Here is a 20,613-nt window from a genome sequence, read left to right on the forward strand (position 1 = left end):
ATCATATTGGGCCAAAGGTCGTGGTAAAGTCTTGTGATCTGTCAATAAGCCAAATCGGCATTAGAAGTTTGCAATGCATTGTGGGACAGTTTTTGCATTTTTAGGACACTTTGTCCTTTGACCTATCAGAAATATTGGTTTTGTGCATACAAAATAATTTAAAAAGTTTTACTAGAATAAAACAAATCAAAAAATATATTTGTTGTATAAATTAATTATTTAAATCTTTTTAATGATAACATTTTTACAATAATAGATAAATAAATAATAATTAGGGAAATTTCCCCGATATGTCAGAGGTCAAAGTGTCCTAAAAGTGCTCTCAAAAACCGGAAGTCACAATGGCGATTGGGCTTATTTCTCGAGTCGACTTTTGACAGAATTGTCAAAAAAAGTGGAAACCAATCATGGCATTCGATGTTCGTGTTTATAATATTGTAATACTAGGTTTTGCCTTCATGGCTGTTTTCACAGCTTTCCAAACAACGGGAATTATTGAGGTAATTTGTAAATATTTTGATCAACTTTTCGCGAAAGGTGCAAAATTCAACAGCCTTTCTGGTTCTGGTTCTGGTTCTGGTTGAGTCGGCATTGCCAGACATGCTGTACTTCACCAACTTCGCGGTCAAAGGTCTATGCGCATTTAATGGCGTCGCGTCGCGAAAAGAGCTAATTAATGAAGTTTATTTTGAACATTTCCCCGCTCGTCGCTGTCACTGTCGTCTCGTCGAGGTCATTCCAGTCGGTCGTCGTTCTGTGGAAGTAGCTGAATTTGTGCACATCCTTCCTGATCAGCTCCCTTTTGAGTTTCCTGCTGTTTCCTCTTGTTTTCAATCCTGCTGTTCCACCCTGTTGAACATAGTCTTCCGCTCTAATTCCAACTTCCCATTCATGATCCTATACATGAGCTGGAGTCTGGCGTCTTTTCTTCTGTCTTGTAACGCTTCCCATCCCAGCACTCTGGTCATTTCTGTGACACTGCTGAGTTGCTTGTAGTCATTCATACAGAATCTTGCTGCCTTTCTCTGCACTGCCTCGATGGCTACGATGTCCTTCTTCTTGTACGGGTCCCAAGAGCAACCAGCGTATTCCAGGATTGGCCGTACCAGCGTTTTATAAGCTGTCTCTTTCATTTCTCTCGGGCAAAACCACAAGTTACGCTTGAGGAAACCAAGAACTTTGTTGGCTTTGGATGTCAACTTCTGGTATTGAGCCTTCCAGCTCATCTTGCTATCAATTTCGACACCAAGGTATGGATGAGAGTCTACCTCTTGCAGCGGTTGTCCACAGAAGTTGTAACTTCTGTCGGGCGCTTCTTTCTTAGTTGATAGCTTCATGACTGAACACTTGGCTGGGTTGAATGACATCTCCCATTCCTCTTGCCACTTTTCCAACTGGTGTAAATCTTTCTGCAGTATGTCCATCTCTCTACTGGTCTTCCCAGATGTATATATGACGCAGTCATCTGCAAATAATCTAGCAGTACTCCTGATGTTGTTTGGCAGGTCATTTATGAATAACAGGAACAATAGGGGGCCTAGTACTGTACCCTGAGGTACACTAGAAAGCCTTACTTCTTCTTCTTCCTTTAATATAAGTGCCTCCCTCATATGTATGAGTAGGGGGGTCACACATTAGCTCATTAGGTGTCTGCATACGACCCATAAATGAACAATGGCATGTTTTGAGCATAAAAAAATATCAAATTGTTTTCTTCATAGACTAGAGACCTAAACATTTTCAAATATTTATTTAGTATTCTGTCGGTCGGACATCCGGGCTATCTCTAGTCTCGGGCCCAAGCTGCATGTGGCTCACGGTTTGTTGTGTACAACAGAAACCGGCTGTGAAGGAGGCTACATAGCGATGTTGCTGGAGTGACATTCAATTTCGGAAAAAAACGACACTCGACCATGGAATTTAATTTTAAGTTTGTCAGTATATAAGCGGTAAATCAAGTAAGTTTCTTTCACTCTGAAGACTTACAAGCGGTTGTTTGATTCCACTGACTATTTGCGATCGAAATTTACATTACACCAATGACAAAAATCATCAACAAAAATCGAATCACGGACTTGTTTTCACTCGAACATCATCAACCGGAAGTGACGTGACACGGACCGACAGAATATGTGTAGTTACAAAAAAAATATTTTTAGGTCTTTTGACCTTTTGAATTTTACACGGCGGCTCTGTGAAAGCACCAGATTATTTATCAGCAAAGACCAGTGTCTGGATCCCAGAAGAAATTAAGAAATTGCCTTTAGAAAGTGAGTTTTTCGACCGGTGCCAACGATGTAGTGAATTTTTAAGTTACTTTTTCTGAACCATGAGAAATGTATCTTTATTTTGGCACAACTTGTTTTTTTCACGATAAATTTGAAAATTTGATGTTTTTTGCCCTAAAGCGTGTGTATTTTCCCATAGGAAACGCTGTCCAAGGGTGAAATTTTGATATGATGACTGTAGATGATGAGTTACCCTACTGTGTGCCACATGTGCAATCAAATTGAGACTCCTATTTCCTGAATCTCCACAAAAATATCTTTCTTTTGACGTAAACAAGAAATTTCTAGGATGTTGGGTTAAAAAATGGCAATATATTGAAACATTTGTTTTTTGGCCATTTTCCTGTGTATTTTCCCATAGAAATTGTTGACCTTACTTGTGAAGTTTTCATATTTTTCCATTTCTGGAGTGTAGTTATCAACATATTATGACCAACTTGTTGTTTTTATCTACTGCAGTGGTCCAACTTGAAGTCCTAGAGTTGTTTTACCTTGAATATGGATGTACAAAGTTGATATTTTTATTCCGAGGGTGTCCGTAACTTGCTGTTTCATTCTGTAGCACTTTTTTACATTGAGCTTGAGCGGCAGGCAATTTCCTTGATTTTCTAGATTTTTCCCACTTTGGAGGCAATTTCTCACTTATATTTTGATGCACATGAAGCTTTTGTTGTTGTTTTTGTGTTTCAACCCAAGGGTTAGAGTTGGCTTAGTGTAAATGCAGCCATTCACAATTCATATTTTTAATCTGAGATTGTCGTAAATCTGCAATTTTATTCTGCAAGGGGTTAAAATGAGAGTGCGACAATCCTTGATTTTGGTGTTTTAGTCCATATTTGGAGTAATCTTTTTCAAAAACTGAAGCAAATGATGTACCTCTTGACATATCTATGTTGAAAGACTCAGTTATACAGCAACTTTAAGTGAAAATCGGACATAGGAAGCATATAATTTTGATTTTTTTAGTCTTCAAACATGCCATATTGTCGAAAACATGCGTTTTTATCAAAATCATGCTGCGCTGAAAAACAGCCATTTTTCGGAACTTTTAAATTGGCGTAACTCGAAAACGCTTTATCCAATTTGAACCATTTAAATTGCTATCTTCATCATTTTGCAAGATGCTTCTGAAAAACTTAATGCCAAACATTTATATTGTAGATAAAATAATGATGTGACCCCCCTAGTATGAGTATTATTTACCCTTAGTCCTAGTAACTAGGAAGATCGAACACAGACATAATCATTTGGACGTTTAAATGAGCCAGTGACATAGCAGATAATACCCAAGCAATGTAAAAGTAAATGTTGTCACATTCTCAGTTACTGCCATACTGGGACTATATATTACCCTGGAACCTAGAGTAGATGAGTGTATTTTTGAAGTACAGTCAACAGTCATGACAGTACCGGGTCCGGGATGATCCCCTGCCCTGCTCTTTTCGAATAGCCTGCTGTGACATTCTTGAAGTTACGTGCATACTACATTAATGTGAGAAAATATGCATATATAAGGGACCGACAGCTTAAAGTGCCCTCCGAAGCACTAAGCAAGTAGAGTGAAGTGCCAATTGCTCAAGGACATAAAGAGCCAGCCGAGCTCAGGCGGACCTGGGATTTGAACCCTTGACCCTTGGACATGTTGGATTCACAGTCCAACGCCTTAACCGCCAGGCCACGCTCCCCTTCGAATACATACATACATGTACATGCACGTCAGTTTATATCATGATATTAGGGAACTATTTTTTGGGACGCGGAATTGTGCAGTACCGCGTGCGGTACTGCACACTTCCGTTTACAGTCCCGCATGCGGAACTGCACATCCCGACCTGCATTCCCGCATGCGGGAATGCAGGTCGGATGTGCAGTACCGCATGCGGACTGTAACATTTTGGTGCATTTCCGCTAGGGGATGTGCAATATTTTGGTGTTTTTTCCGCATGGGGCTGTGCAATATTTTCGGTGTATTTCCGCGTGGGGAACTGCAATATTTTTGGTGCATTTCCGTTAGGGGATGTGCAATATTTTTGGTGTTTTTCCGCATGGGGATGTGCAATATTTTTGGTGTATTTCCGTTAGGGGATGTGCAATATTTTTGGTGCATTTCCGTTAGGGGAACTGCAACATTTTTGGTGTTTTTCCGCGTGGGGATGTGCAATATTTTTGGTGTATTTCCGCCAGGGATGTGCAATATTTTGGTGTTTTTCCGCATGGGGATGTGCAATATTTTTGGTGTATTTCCTCGGGGATGTGCAATAGTTTTGGTGTATTTCCGCTGGGGGATGTGCAATATTTTGGTGTATTTCCGCGTGGGGAACTGCAACATTTTGGTGCATTTCCGCTAGGGGATGTGCAATATTTTGGTGTATTTCCGCGTGGGGAACTGCAATATTTTTGTTGCATTTCCGGCAGGGGATGTGCAATATTTTTGGTGTTTTTTGCCGCATGGGGATATGCAATATTTTGGCGTATTTCGCGTGGGGAACTGCAATATTTTGGTGCATTTCCGCTAGGGATTTGCAATATTTTGGGTGTTTTTCGCATGGGGATGTGCAATATTTAAATTATATTAAATTACTATCCTCCGTAAATTGATTGATAATCGATCCACTTGAGAAATTCTCCGTTGGAACTTTAATAGAAAGTGGTCACAATGTCAAGTTGAATATATAATAGTCATCATTAAAAGAGGCGTGTGAAATTGATTTTAATAAAATTAATTTTATACAATGCAATAACTATTAGCTAGGTTTCTATACTATGCCGACCTTTCGGACACGACTTTCCAAGACTCTCTTTTAAATACAAAAATGCGACATTAATTACATGCGACGATCATTGATTGTCTAAAACTAATTACTAAAAAAGTAAAAACACCTAAGAGCCTGACGTATTTTTCACCACGAATGTAGGCCTACTAAATTTTGTCATACCTATTTTGTTGCATGTCCGCATCTTGAACTGCAAAATATTTGGTGCAGTTCGAATGCGGTATTTTCGCATGCCAGCGTCATGGAACTGTCAAATATTTGGTGTAGTTCGCATGCATTTAATGTGAATGTCCGCGTGCGTGTAATGTAATATATTTGGTGCAGGTCCGCATGCGGGATGTACGGTACATGTTTTTTCGCATGTCCGCATGATGAGGGAATGCAAGGCGAGATGCACAGTTCGGATCGTAGGCCTACAGTATGTTGTACATGTTTTATTTATTGAAATTTTTAAAGAAGAAAGTCTTGTTCCAAATTTCTGCATATAGTTTCATTGTTGTAATTAAAAATAAAGTCTTCTCCAAAGGTCGGCAGAGTCAGGCCTAAAATATGTACACAATTTTATATTAAAATCATTTTCACACGCCTCTTATGATGATTAGTGACTATTATAAATCTACTTGATATTGTTCTATTATAAGAACCCAGCGGACATTCCTCAAGTGGATTAATCATCAATTCACACTGATCTCAAACGATGCATGCGCATCAATAGCAGCGGCAAGATCAGAAAACAACTTTTAATGTTTATCACAGCATGACCAAGTCAGTATTGGGCACACAGGTATGTCCCGGGGGGTGGGGGCACTTCAATATGAAATGGATATAGGTGTAGGGCTGACACTTTCGCACTAAGGGGCATCCGGTGAGAGCAAAATGTAAAAAATATGGGGTCATTGGGTGAGAGCATGATTTTTGGCATTCGGTGAGAGCAAAATGTAAAAAATATGGGGTCATTGGGTGAGAACATGACCTTTTATTCATTCATTCATTCATTCATGTATTTTATTGTCATATTTCACATACAAAACATCAAATCAATGGCATACAAATGCAATATAATACAAGTTACTTCAAGCAAATAAGTGATAATCAAGAAAATACTCAGCATGAAATAGCAGATCAATACAATCAATACAATGTATATAAAGACAATGCAAGCAAAAACTAATAATATTATATATTTAAAGTTACATAGTGACTTATAAATCATATAAATCAAAACAATTTTGTACAAAATATAATAATTTAATTTAATTTAATACAATACAATACAAACAAGAAAATTCACAGCATGCATGATGCAGATCTATGTGATCCATGCACTGTACGGTGCAAACAAAAATTATATAATTATCGTTTATACAGTAAGCAATATAAACAAGAAAATACGCAGCATGCACGAAGTAGCCGATCTATATGAACCATGCACTGTACAATGCAACGAAAATTATACAATTAAAATAAATTTTTATAAAATGGAATCTTTGGGTGAGAGCCAAAACAGCGCCTTAAAAACCTCGAAAATCGAATTTCTAGTTCTAAATGCCGGGTCTAAATGGCTTCAAATTTCATTGGTTTTTTTTTTTCAAAATAAGTAACAAAATCAGTGATAAATGAAAGTTGCTGTTCAAATTGAACTTGTAAGGGTCTTTGGATGACAGATCAAATGGAAAAATAGGGGTCTTCGGGTGACAGAGCATGTGTTAAGTAAAAAATATGGGGTCTTTGGGTGACAGCGATGCTGAAAAAGGGGTCTTAACAGCCCTACATACGCGTCACCTCCAAAGTGGGAGTGCCCCACTGCTCCCCGGGAGGTCTGTCTGGTCTACCTGAAGAATTTTAAGATTAAAAAAAAACCTTTTTTTTTTTTGTGTGTATGTGCATAAAATGTATACAATATACGAGCGGTCATATTATTATAATCAAGACAATATGGAGGCACGCGGAATATTTGGTACAATTACGCATTGGTTATACTAGTGAAAATTTATTTTCGCATGCCCGCATCTTGAACTACAAAATATTTGGTGCAGTTCGCATGCGGTAACAGCCGCTTTTAATACCTGGTAAATATATACATTTCATCATGCTAAATACAATTATTAGTTGATTATATAATAGTATATACATTTCATCATGCTAAATTAAATTATTATCCTCCGTAAATTGATAATCGATCCACTTGAGAAATTCTCCGATGGAACTTTAATAGAAAGTGGTCACAACGTCAAGTTGAATATATAATAGTCATCATTAAAGAGGCGTGTGAAATTGATTTTAATAAAATTAATTTCATACAATAACTATTAGCTAGATTTCTATACTATGCCGACCTTTTCGGACAAGACTTTTCAAGACTCTCTTTTAAATACAAATAATGAAACGGAAAGTAAAGCGATAGTGGGCCTAGGCCTAATATTGAATTAATATTCATATCTACATGCGAATATGCGGATACATGCGACGATCATTGATTGTCTAAAATTCCATGATCTTGATCCTATTTTTATCGATATACATCGATCACTTATCGGATTAAGTATTGGACACAATAGATGAAGTATTTGATTGACAAGGTTGGGCAGCTTCTAACATGAATAAAATGCACACAATGTCAAGTTTATTACAATGGTCACTAAATAGATTCATCACAATAGCCACTTATCATTAAGCTTACGATGCGATAATATTTTTAATATAATAAAATACTATAGACTTTAAAGTTTATAACACTTTCTTTTAATTACAGCAAATGAAGCAAAACTCACAATAGGCTAATAGTCAAAGTAAAACGATAGTAATATTAAAGAAATTTATATATGCATGTGATAATATTTTCTACGCCGCAGGGCCTACAAATAAAAAACAAAACAAATAAAACCAAAAACAAACAACAACAACTACAACAACAAAAAACCTTTTCGCCGCCAAGACACGCGAACTGTAGGGCATACAACTCGTCTTGCATTCCTCCCGGATTCTCTCATGAGGACATGCGAAAAAACATGTTCACCCCACATGCAGGGCTGCACGAAATATAATTGCACTTCCGCACGCGGACATTCGAACAAAAACCGTTCATTATGCGGAACTACACCAAAATGCAGTACCCCATGCGGAAAGACACCAAAAATATTGCAGTTCCCCATGCGGAAAATACACCAAAAATATTGCACATCCCCTAACGGAAATGCACCAAAAATATTGCAGTTCCCCATGCGGAAAAACACCAAAATATTGCACATAACCCAACGGAAATGCACCAAAAAATATTGCACATCCCCTAACGGAAATGCACCAAAAATATTGCAGTTCCCCATGCGGAAAAAATCCAAAAATATTGCACATAGGCCTACCCTAACGGAAATGCACCAACAATATTGCACATCCCCATGCGGATAAACACCAAAAATATTGCACATCCCCTAACGGAAATGCACCAAAAATATTGCACATCCCCATGCGGATAAACACCAAAAATATTGCACATCCCCCAAAAATATTGCAGTTCCCCATGCGGGACTGCACCTCCAGACCTGCATCACCTCATGCGGTACTGCACATCCCGACCTGCATCACCGCATGCGGGAATGCGCGCCGGGATGTGCAGTCCCGCATGCGAAGTGCGTGACGGAAGGTGCAGTTCGCATGCGGGATGTGGAAGTGTGCAGTACGCGCACGCGGTACTGCACAGATAGCAGTCGCTTTCAATACCTGTATTAGGGGCGTAGTCAAAAATGGGACACAAAATTGATTGGCTTTGCCCCGTCACACTAAATTGTAAAATCCTGGCTACGATGCGCGAGCTTTAAATAGCTAAGAGTAGACCTAAAGTTAAATATAAATATAATATAGCATGAAGCCATGATGAGTGACTGTGACTGGGAATTAAAGTAGTACTGTCTGTCTCAGTACTGACAGTAGTAGTAGCCCTGAGGGTACTCGCATGAAAATGTGGTATGTGTGCGGCGGTCAAGGCAAGGGTTCCTTTTAAAAGGCTCTCCGGTAGTTCTTTAAGACTAAGCTAAGACCCACATTTGGATCACGTTCCAGTTCTTTGAGCCTCAAACTCGGGCTCGAACTATAACAATTGTAGCTCTGTAGTGTAGTCGAAATTTGGAAAAATTGATTTTTTTTTAGCTCCAAAGCCTATAATTTGGCCCAATTTGAATTTTAGTTCACAATAAGGACCGTCGATGTTAGGATTTAAAAAAATCGATATATTGGTCACTCATTATTGATAATAATCGATAAATCGATTTTCCTCCCAATTTTAGTGACCTGAAAATTCAAGTCACTAAGCTTCACAAATTTGAATACTTGCGAATTGCGCTGCCAACGGAAAAGTCGGGTGTCAAATCATTCGTGAAAAGATGGTTAAGTAAGGGGGTACTACACCCCTGGCCAATTTTGTGCCTATTTTTGCATTTTTCTCAAAAACTATAGCGCATTGGTGACAGGTAAGATATGTAAATTATAGGGGCAAAGACTACAACTACTGCACTGAAAATTCAGCAACTCAAGGCAAGTAGTTATTGATTTATTGATCAAATATTGGTTTTCCTCATTTTGACTGTAACTCCACAACTGTTGTCTGTGCTGAAATAAAATCTCCAGTGCAGTAGTTGTAGTCCTTGCCCCTATAATATACATATCTTACTTGTCGCCAATGCGCTCTAATTTTTGAGAAAAATGCAAAAATATGCACAAAATTGGGCAGGGGTGTAGTACCCCCTTAAATCATCAACATCACTCGGGGTCATGTTGAAATGGAAGAAACATTTAGTTTGCTCATCGAGTTGTTGTTAAAACTACTACTTTTAGCATCCCTGATCCCTGTAATCTTGCAAGTGCCGCGCCATCTTCACAAAATATTCCCAACTTCTGAATTTGTACCAAACCAAACCCATGCCGAATGTCTCAAGGGTCCCGAAAAATGTAGGCCCTACATTCTGGTCTGGGATCAGCTAAGACCCATGGTAATTAAAAAGTAGTAGATTTGCGTTTACTAGGATGGAAATATGTCATGACAGCTCCCATATCACACTGTGTGTTATTAATCTATGTGCTGACTCAACAATCGACGTCGTTCACACGTGCACCGCCCGCCTCACATGGAGTCATGATTGTTCCAACGTCAGAAAAAAAAACTTGTTTCTAAAATCTAAACAATATACTGTACATGTATAAGCCAATATTTTCACGTACATATATTTTTTGTGGTTTCAAGTATCACTGACAATTTTATGAGGTGTTAAATTCCCGGTTGTTGGCAACTTATATAATAAAATACTGGCCGGTACATAAGAAATTTCTTCATTTCAACATATTCACAGGTTATTACTTTTGCGGGCACATATTAATCCGTGAAAATAACACCACCGCGAAAATACCACAGCGTATTCAGTAAACATCCGCTAGATATTGTCTTATGAAATTTATGCTGACGCTTGTACTATTGAATGTGAAACTAATGAATGTAAGTACAACAAGTCTGATTTTTATGCCTCCACCGAGGTATTATGTTTCCTGGTTGTCCGTCCGTCTGTCGGGGTGTCCGTCCGTCTGTCCGTCCGAACTTGCGAGTGCAATTTCTCGGAACTGGTAAGGCGTATAGTGATGCAATTTGGTGGAGGGGTGGCAATTGGTGGTTCTAAGTACCTAATTTGCATAATTTATGCATATCAAGCAAAATAACCTTGTGCACAGATTACATGTATCTGGAGATCTGTACAAGTTACAGTGATGAAACTTGGCGGAGAGTAGCACAGCCAGAGGTTCTTGACCTGATTTGCTTTTCAGTGCAAAATTTGCGTAAATGCAAGGTCATTGTGAGGTCATTTGGGGTCATCCGGGGTCAAATCGCCATATATTGTTGCAGGTTCACCAAATTTGGTGGGAACTGACTACTGTAGGTAGAAAAAAATGTCAAGGTCATTTTGGGGTCATCCAAGGTCATCCGATGTCAAATCGCCATAGATTGTTGCAGGTTCATGAAATTTTGTGGGGACGACCACTGAAACAAGGCAAAAATATCAAGGTCATTTTGGGGTCATTCGCACCGGTTAAAATGATGGGCGTCAAGGTGGAGGCATTACCGCGGAATTCTAGTTATATGTGACACGATCTGGTCTATGGGGGCCAAAGGAGGCATTTTTGAAAAAAAAGGTCTAGCATACTTGGTTCCAAAATTATGAAGTTTTTTGATGTCTATTTTCTTATGTATTTCATTGTTTTTTTACTCCATATTTTTACCTTTATCTCAGTTTCAAATTTGCCGCCTTTGGCCCCCATGGACCAGATCGTGTCACATATGTTGTGAAAACTCATTTTTCATAATGATCATATATGTGATGCGATCAAGCAAAATGAGTCTGATGTCGATCAAAATAAAAATTTGTTATAATTTTATTACATGAGCCATTCTCAGAACTTTATTTTGCTGAAAATCCCATCATAATTTGATATACGGTTCCAGAGATATGGCCATTTTAGTGTTGCTCAGAACAATAAAATACAAAAGAAGTTAAAATTAAATACTATTGTTGGCTATATATTAAAATCAATATTTCCGATATCTGACTCATTTTGCTTGATCGTATCACATAATATTATTATTGAACATTGCCATATTTATAAAAAATGCTGGTATTTTTTTGGTATCAAACACTGACAGCCAGCGTGTGTGCGCTTTTTAAAAACCTTGAAAACCCAGGGCATTTGCGTATATAAGGGGGGAAATCCCATATTTGTACGTCATTTCTGTTCAACCACGGAAATGCCTCTTTCCATTTTGTGGAAAATTTCTTTGGGGTGGTGCCATCCGTGCCACACAAGATTTTTTACTAAGGCACACTTCATTGACATCAGGCAGGCAGGCTAAGACACACCTAAGCAAAACTTGTTGCTGATCCCCGATTGATCAAAAAAAAAACCCATGGCAACAAACGAGCCGACCTTGAGCCAACAGTCAAATTGAACTGCACGCTTCGCTCAATTCCTCCTTACACGGATAAATTCATCTCTTAATTTCCAAACATGTGAATTCGACTTTAGTCGTCGTAAGCCACTTGTGAGAATTCATATGGAATATTCCAAGGATAGTCCTGGGGCTTAAGTTATCTTAAAAAGTTTCATTTTAAGCCAAACTATAAACGGGGTCATTTTAAGCCAAACTAATGAGGCAAAGTGAAAGAAAACTCATTATCTTAGCAACTATTAGTATTACATGACACAGTAGAAACTCAATTAACATCTATTGTTTATTCAACTAATTGATCAACATTAGCATGTATTCTGTGTTTTTATGGAGAACCTATAGTTAAAGTGAAACTTTTGAAGGACAAATTAATCAGGTTACCATGAATAGTCCTACTCTGCTCTGTGGTAGTGCTATGTTTAATGTTATCAGCATAATGTATGATCAGGTATGATCATAACTTTATATGAAATAGAGTGTAAGGAAATGTGAATAAAATTGTTTCAGCTGCACAGTGGTGTAGCCAGGACTTTTTCAGAGAGAGAGAGAGGGGGGGCGAGGCAAATTTCAATTTGGGGGGGGTTGTCACAAATGGGCTAAAGAGTACGACAAATTTATCCAAAATGGGCTAACAAATGAAAAGTACAACAAATGCATAGAAATCTAAAATATCAGATCAGCCAGCAGACCACAGGGGCCAGGAGGGATGTGAATAAAATTGTGTTCATCTGCTCAGTGATGTAGCCAGGACTTTTGCAGGAGGCGGGGGCAGCAAGGTACATTTCAAGGTGGGGGACAAACTTGGATGAAAATTATAAAAATGAGCTAAAAGGTACAACAAATTTGTCCAAAATGGGCTGAAAAGTACTGTAGAAACAAATGCATAAAAATCTTAAATATCAGAGCGACCAGCATCCCACAGGGCAAGACATGATATAATTGCAATTTCAAGCCATTGATTTATATGGAAAAGATACTAAATATTATACTTCTAAAGTTCTAAATGATCATCTCCTCTCATACCATTAATCACATTAAATAAAACATTTACATGTACACAAAATGTACAAAATTTACCAACCGCAAAAGACCCTGACCGCATGAAAGACGGGTGACTGCTAGTTACTGATAATTTTTATGCCAAAAAATCAGGTTTGAAAAAAATTTAACAAACTCATTTTGAAAGATTGTACACAATGGCTTTAAGAATGCTTTATAAAGCACAGGCAAAATGTTGTACATTATGTATACACATCATGTATTTTGTCCACAGAATTACAGAAGGAGAACCGGAACTCCCTACAATGTATACTGCCACGTACAATCAAGCCGTCAGCTGTGGGCAGAAAATTGGGGTATTCAGGTCTTTGCCGACGGTGTGTGGAGATGAATGAAAACAATGCTGTGTCTCATCTGAAGCGACTTGGTACCCGCATGCAGGTCGCATCAAGCGCGTCTCTCAAATGCACCCATCTTCCATGTCACGCTAGCATGACAACAAATGTCTTAAGTGCATTCCGAGGGAAACCAAATACCCCCAATTTTTACTCCATGCCTGTATCAAGATGGCGGTCAAGTACCGATTCTCCTTCTATAATTCTGTGATTCTGTCTCATATTTTGATCACTAAATATTTGTGTGTTGTTCCTTTGACAGCAAACTGTGATCAACAGTATCAAAAATGACTCGCAGGCACACAATGAGACGGATACCAAGAGTGCTAATGGATACTACAGTCTTTGCATTGTCTACTCAGTCTTTGCTGCTGCAAACTGGATAGCACCCTCAATAGTCACTGCAATAGGTCCTCGATTGGCCATGTTTTTGAGTGCTATTGTTTATACAGGGTTTATTGCTGTGTTTCTTAAACTCAAGGCTTGGGCGTTGTATATGATGTCTGCTATCTTGGGTTTAGCCGCAGCAGGTAAGTACATAGGCATTTTGGATTTTTATTTGACAAAACCAAGTGAATATTTCACTTACTACAATATTTCCTACTGCTCCCAACTGCATGCTCGCCATTCTATATCAATACACAGTGTTGTAAGTTTACCTTATATGAGCCAAACAAACTTCATCATTATTTTGTTAAAAAATGCAACAAAATATCACCCCTTAATGATGAGTAAACCTCACTGTATAGATAAATATGAAGTAGTATTGATGCTCTTGTTACCTCTTTTTTTCCCATCATCAATAGTTATATGGACTGCACAAGGCAACTACCTAACTCTGAACTCAGACAAAGAAACCATGCCACGTAACAGTGGTTTATTCTGGGCCATGTTCCAATGCAGCTATCTGTTTGGTAATCTTTTAATCTATTTTGAATTTCAAGGACAAGAATATATTAAAGGTAGGTATTATGAAATATGTGACGTGTCATGTCAAAAGGAGACACTTTTGGGCAGGTTATCAATTTTGAGGTTTTTACATAGCTTAAATATAGAGATATTTTGCTCCACAATGCCGTTTTCCCCAATGAAATCGGACATTCCTAAGCGAAGATATTGAGTTGGTAAGTTGTGGTATTATAAAATTGGAAATTGAGATATCGGCCTTTAAACATATTATTGACAATGTTGAGAGTAGGATTTACCTTGAAAAATGTCTCAAAAAATACAAGATGCCAGTTATATTCCGGTCTCAAACTATCAGACAATATTTTTAACATTAATAACATCACAAATTGGCAACAAACCCAAACTGTGAAAAAATACTCTCCGGGCAGATTTTTGGCTTTTTCTCCATTTACGATCCTGCCCAAAAGTGTCTCCTTTTGACATGACACGTCACATATATGCCTTAAACTTTAACATGGATCAATCTAACGAAATCCAGCAGCACAAAGTGGCTGCAAGCTCAAGCATTCCATGTTCAAAACCGGAGTAGCACCCAGGGCAAGTAAATTCACTATAGTAGGCCTATTGGAATACTTTATGCATTTGAGAGAATGGGGGTACTGTTGCTCTGCTAAATGGGGGAATTAAGACAAACTTATGCCCTGCAGGGCAATCCCAAATACTCTGGACAGACAGCAGATCAGATTTTTAAAATGTCACAATTCGAATTTCGGGACGGATCAGGGAATATATCGGCTAATTGGGCTGGGTCGGGTTGACTGGCCAAGTTGAAATGGACCGGGCCCTCAGCTGTTTCTTCCAGTCTGGGTCGGGATCAGCAAAATAAATAATAAATACCTATTTAATGTACATGTAATATTAAATGAACAATACAAAAATAAAATGTTTCCATCTGCAGTATGTGAACTGAGTGAGAATACTAATGATTGTCAAGTAATTAAGAGGAACTATCTGTTATTTTTGAGAATAGTTTTGCCACGGTCAAAAACGGATTTTCTTTATACTTTCATATTTGATGGACCTTGACCTCAAACTAACACACATGGGATAAATTCCGGAAAAATATCACCGTTGCCATGGTAACAGTCAAATTTCAATTTTAGGCCTACTTTCACAATTTTTGCATTTTTCAGCAGTCAAATTGTCAAGTTTTGAAGCCAGTGTTACTAATATACAAATATATATATTTTTCTTTCTTTGTAAGGTATGAATAGGTCACACCTTAGATGCCGCATTGAAAGTATAAAATAATCACCAGATGTCAGGGTGGGTTATACCATTTATTTGAAATGGGGGTGTTTTTCAATTTTTTCAAAGTATGAAAATATACCAACTTTGTATAGCTCATAAACCATATGGTAGTGTTCTGATTTCAACATCGACCACAGCATGTTGAGATGATAGATTGGTCTTATGAAAAAGTTACATTTGAGCGTGGGGAAAACACATCGGTATATACAGTGTTGCCAGACATTTTCCTATTTTTCAAATTCAACACAAATCTCACCTTAAGTTAAATGATGTGAAAATGAAACTTCACCCTTTCAAGGAACATTTATTAGAAAGAGAGTTTTTATTCATATCAAATTTGATCAGTTATAATGGTCAGTGTTGTTGTAAACCACATGGGTGTTGCCACAATTGGGGTTTAATTGTGAGGTGTGGATATTTTCAACTTTTTACAAGTCATAAAAATACCAAACTGCATTTCTATAATAAAGAAAGAAACATCGACCTTGTTATGTTGAGATGATATATTGGCCTTATGAAAAAGTTATTTTGATCTGTGGGGGGTAAGACATCCGTTTATACAGTGTTGCCAGATAAGCCACATGGGTGTTGCCATAATTGGGGTTTAATTGTGAGGTGTGGATATTTTCAACTTTTTTACAAGTCATAAAAATACCAAAATGCATTTCTATAATAAATAAAGAAACATCGACCTCGTCATGTTGAGATGATACACTGGCCTTATGAAAAAGTTATTTTGATCGGGGGGAGGGGGTAAAACATCAGTTTATACAGTGTTGCCAGATATTTTCCTATTTTTTCAAAATTCAACACAAGTCTCAGTCTAAGTTAAAAGATATGAAAATGAAACTTCACCTCAATACGGAAATATCTTTTTAGAAAGAAAGTTAATTTCATATTCAATTTGATCATCTGGGATGGCCAGTGTTATTCTAAGCCATATGGGTATTGCCATAGCTGGCGTTTAATATGACAATTTAGATATTTCCAGTCTTAAAAATAGTACACATCCTTAAAATTGTTGTGGAATGAACGCAATATATTAAGGTTAAAAATTAACCGAAGAACACTTAGTATGTGAATTTAAATATTAAATTTGAGTTCGGAAAATATTTCCTTCTATACAGTATTGCCAGTCTATGCCAGATATTATCACATATATTCAAAATTCAACGTATGTCTCACTTTAGGATTTATATTGTTTAAATCGCTGCCATGAATAAACCACATGGATGATGCCACTATAAATGGAGTTAATAGTGAAATGTGGATACATTTTCAATTTTAAAATGACACCTTATTAAAGTTATAGCTATGGTATTCCAATTTTTCACAAAAAACACCCAAAAAGCACCCAACTTTGTCCTAATTGGGCGCTTTTATGGGTACTTTTATGAGTTTGTTTGAAATAAAACCATGTGATTCGTGCTTGATAATTATTTTTTTAACAAATAAGGCTTAATGTTGTGATTACCGGACACTTCCTTTAATTTTAGTTAGCTGCTTCCTTTTCACAAGCTCACACAAATTCATGTCATCATTGAGCAGGGGATGCTTGAATGACAGAGAATTAGCAACAATATCATGCAACATTTCAATGGTCATTTCTTCTTCAGCATGACATTAAATGTCATACTTTCTATTCTCCTGCGAGCTCCTCTCGGGAAAAGTAACTGGACATTAATTTGTCTGGCTGTGGAAAGGTTCTGTGCATTATTGTCTTTGACTATTCTCATATCTTTCGAGATATTTGCTGGATCTAGTTTGTTGCCCATTTCTTCCCATATTTTTATAGTTGGTTTGTGTGCTTTAATATGGGGTAGGCGTAATTTAAACATTATCTTACTCTTATATGCATCTTTTTGTAATGTAACAATCTTAATTTTAATTTATTTTAGCCTAGCTAGTATGTGTATATTGGTAAAAAATTATGGCTTTTATGTATATTTTAAAGTATACATGTTTGTTATACCCGTATGCGAAGCATGAACGGGTATATTGCCATTCTATGGTTTCTTCTCCTTCTCCTTTTCCTCCATCAAACACAACATTCTGTCAAGGCTAGCGCTAAAACTACAAGGGCCACAGGGCCCATATATGGTACACTTATGGGCCCTACCCCGTAGATTTATCCTTTGCCCATCTTGGCCCCAGAGGTCAAGGTCACAGGCCCCAGGGGCCCAAATGTAAAAATACAAAGCATGCCGTTTCTCATCAAATGAAGCAGCCTCAGGGGCCTGAGTTGGTACACTGATAGCCCCAGGGTACTCTATATATACAAGTATACATGAACCCCATATGTCATATATTATGGGCCCCAGGGCCCCAAATGTTAAAACAAGGGGTAACAGATTGACAAAGCTAGCGCTAAAACTACAAGGGCCCCAGGGCCCATATGTAGTACACTTATGGGCCCTACCCGTGGAGATTTATCCTTTGCACATCTGGGCCCCAGAGGTCAAGGTCACGGGCCCCAGGGGCCCAAATGTAAAAATACAAAGCATGCGGTTTCTCATTAAATGAAGCAGCCTCGGGCCCTGAGTTGGTACACTGATAGAGCCAGGGGTACTCTATATATACAAGTATACATGAGTCCCATATGTCATATATTATGGGCCCCAGGGCCCCAAATGTTAAAATAAGGGGCAACAGGTTAACAAGGCTAGCTATAAAACTACAAGGGCACTAGGGCTCATATGTGGCACATGTATGGGCCCTAAGTTGTAATGTGTCTTCTGCCCATTTTGGCCCCAGATGTTTAAGGCTAGGGGCCCCAGAGGCCCAAATGTTAAAACAAAGGGCCGGTCAAGTTTCTCAACAAATAAAGTAGCGACAGGGTTTAGATTTGGTACACTAATAGGTCTTCAGCATTATATTGTTTTATGTATATATGAACCCTATGTGTCACATAATATGGGCCCCAGGGCCCCAAACGCTAAAACATAGGGCCGGTCGTTACTCAGTAAATAAAGCAGCTACAATGTCCAGCTTGAGTCTGCTGATAGCACTTGAGAAGTATATTTCAACATATGCACAGAGCCCCATAAGTCAAATATTATGGGCCCCAGGCCCCAAATGTTAAATCAAAGGGCCGGCCATTTTTCACCAAAGCTCAAAGTTTGTACACAGACTGCACCTGAGAATTATATTGTTATATGTACATATGAGCCCCATATGTCACATAATATGGGCCCAGGGCCCCAAACGCTAAAACATAGGGCCAGCCGTTACTCAGTAAATAAAGCAGCTACAGTGCCCAGCTTAAGTCTACTGATAGCACTTGAGAATTATACTTCAACATGTGTACATGAGCCTCATAAGTCAAATATTATGGGCCAGGGCCCCAAATGTTAAAAAGGGCTGTCCGTTTATCATCAAATAAAGCAACTTCAGGGCTCGGAGTTTGTACACAGATTGCACCTGCGAATTATATTGTTAATAACACCCACCCCATCCCATTCACAGACAATTGCGTAATTATAATAATATAGATGACAGAAGCGTTAAGGCTGTTCCAGTTAAATTACATACCCATTGGCTGTTCTATTTAATTTACATACTCCCTCTGAAATGGCTGTTCCATTTAATTTACATACTCCCTCTGGAATAGCTTTCCCTAATCAAATTGCACATTGTGAATTTCAATCTATCAAATTGCATAGCTTCACTGTGAATTAGAGAGACTGACAACAGCAACCTAAGTCCTCAGCAAATAAGGACTGTAAGTTTGTGTAAACCGATAACATGCGGGTATAGCCGTATTTGTGTACAAATATATAGCCTTCTAGTTGTTTTCTGTGTTGCATTTCAAGGGGTTGATCACCCACCTTCCTTTGCACAGTATTTTTTGTCGGACCTGAGAGCACATCAGACATACCAAATTGCATTTGAATACGAGGAATGTCCTTCTGATATAAAATAATTTTGATTTTTCGCGATACAATAAAAATTTTAGGGTAAATTATATAATATTGAATTTATTTTTTATTTTTTGACATATTACAATCCTCAAAGTTAATTTAATAAATCTAATGATGTGTACTTAAAGTGTATATACATGTAGCTGGGATGAAACGCCGACCACTAATCAATTAATTAATGTTAATGGACAAATTTGACCTTTCATAGTGAAGATATAGATTTTTTCCCAAAAGACCCACATTTTAGGTGTTTTGGTGAAAAAAATCTATATCTTCAATACGAAAGGTCAAATTTTCATATGATGGACGGCTTTTCATTCCAGCTACATACACTTTAAGTAAATATCACTAGATTTATACAATTTACTTTTGAGATCTTCAAAATATCAATTTTTAATCATTTGCCATAAAATTTGTATTATATCGCAAATTTCAATATATGTCTGATGTGCTTTCAGGTCCACAAAAAATATGTGAAAACGTCGGTATTTGAGCCCTTAAGACTTATAACAATTTGAAAATATCCACATCTCACTATTAAACCCTAATTATGGCAACACCCATTTATACCACTGATCAAATTTGAAAGTAAATTTCATTCTAATACACTTTCTTTGTGAAGGTGAAGTTTCATTTTTGCGTCATTTAACTTAAGGTGAGACTTGTGTTATATTTGAAAAATAGGAAAATATCTGGCAACACTGTATAAACATAAGTTTTCCCCAAGCATAAGTGTAAATTTTTCATAAGACCAAATATGTATCATTTCAACATGGTGAAGTTGATGTTTCTCTTTCACATACTTTTTAAGGAATGCATGCCATGTTATTTTGGTATTTTTAAAACTGGTAAAAAGTTGAAAATATCCACATCTCGCTATTTAACCCTAATTATGGCAACACCCATGTGGTTTGGAACAACACTGACCATTTATACCAGTGATCAAATTTAAGATGAAAGCAAATTTCTTTCTAATAAACTTTAATTTTCAACCTAAGGTGAGACTAGTGCTGAATTATAAAAAAATAGGAAAAT

At 37.6% G+C, this 20,613-nt stretch overlaps 1 protein-coding gene across 1 annotated transcript in view; it reads left to right on the forward strand.

Moving 5' to 3' along the window:
• LOC140151513 (UNC93-like protein MFSD11) overlaps nucleotides 1-20,613 on the forward strand; it is a 28,181-nt gene continuing 7,568 nt past the window's right edge. Inside the window, exons 1-4 of the mRNA XM_072173882.1 lie at nucleotides 1-44; nucleotides 357-500; nucleotides 13,701-13,968; nucleotides 14,245-14,400. Coding sequence (XP_072029983.1) covers nucleotides 408-500; nucleotides 13,701-13,968; nucleotides 14,245-14,400 — 517 coding nt within the window. The 5' untranslated portion in view covers nucleotides 1-44; nucleotides 357-407. The remainder of the gene's footprint in view (nucleotides 45-356; nucleotides 501-13,700; nucleotides 13,969-14,244; nucleotides 14,401-20,613) is intronic.

The sequence above is a fragment of the Amphiura filiformis genome, chromosome 1 (genome assembly GCF_039555335.1).
Source record: "Amphiura filiformis chromosome 1, Afil_fr2py, whole genome shotgun sequence".
In the NCBI taxonomy this organism is placed as follows: Eukaryota; Metazoa; Echinodermata; class Ophiuroidea; order Amphilepidida; family Amphiuridae; genus Amphiura; species Amphiura filiformis.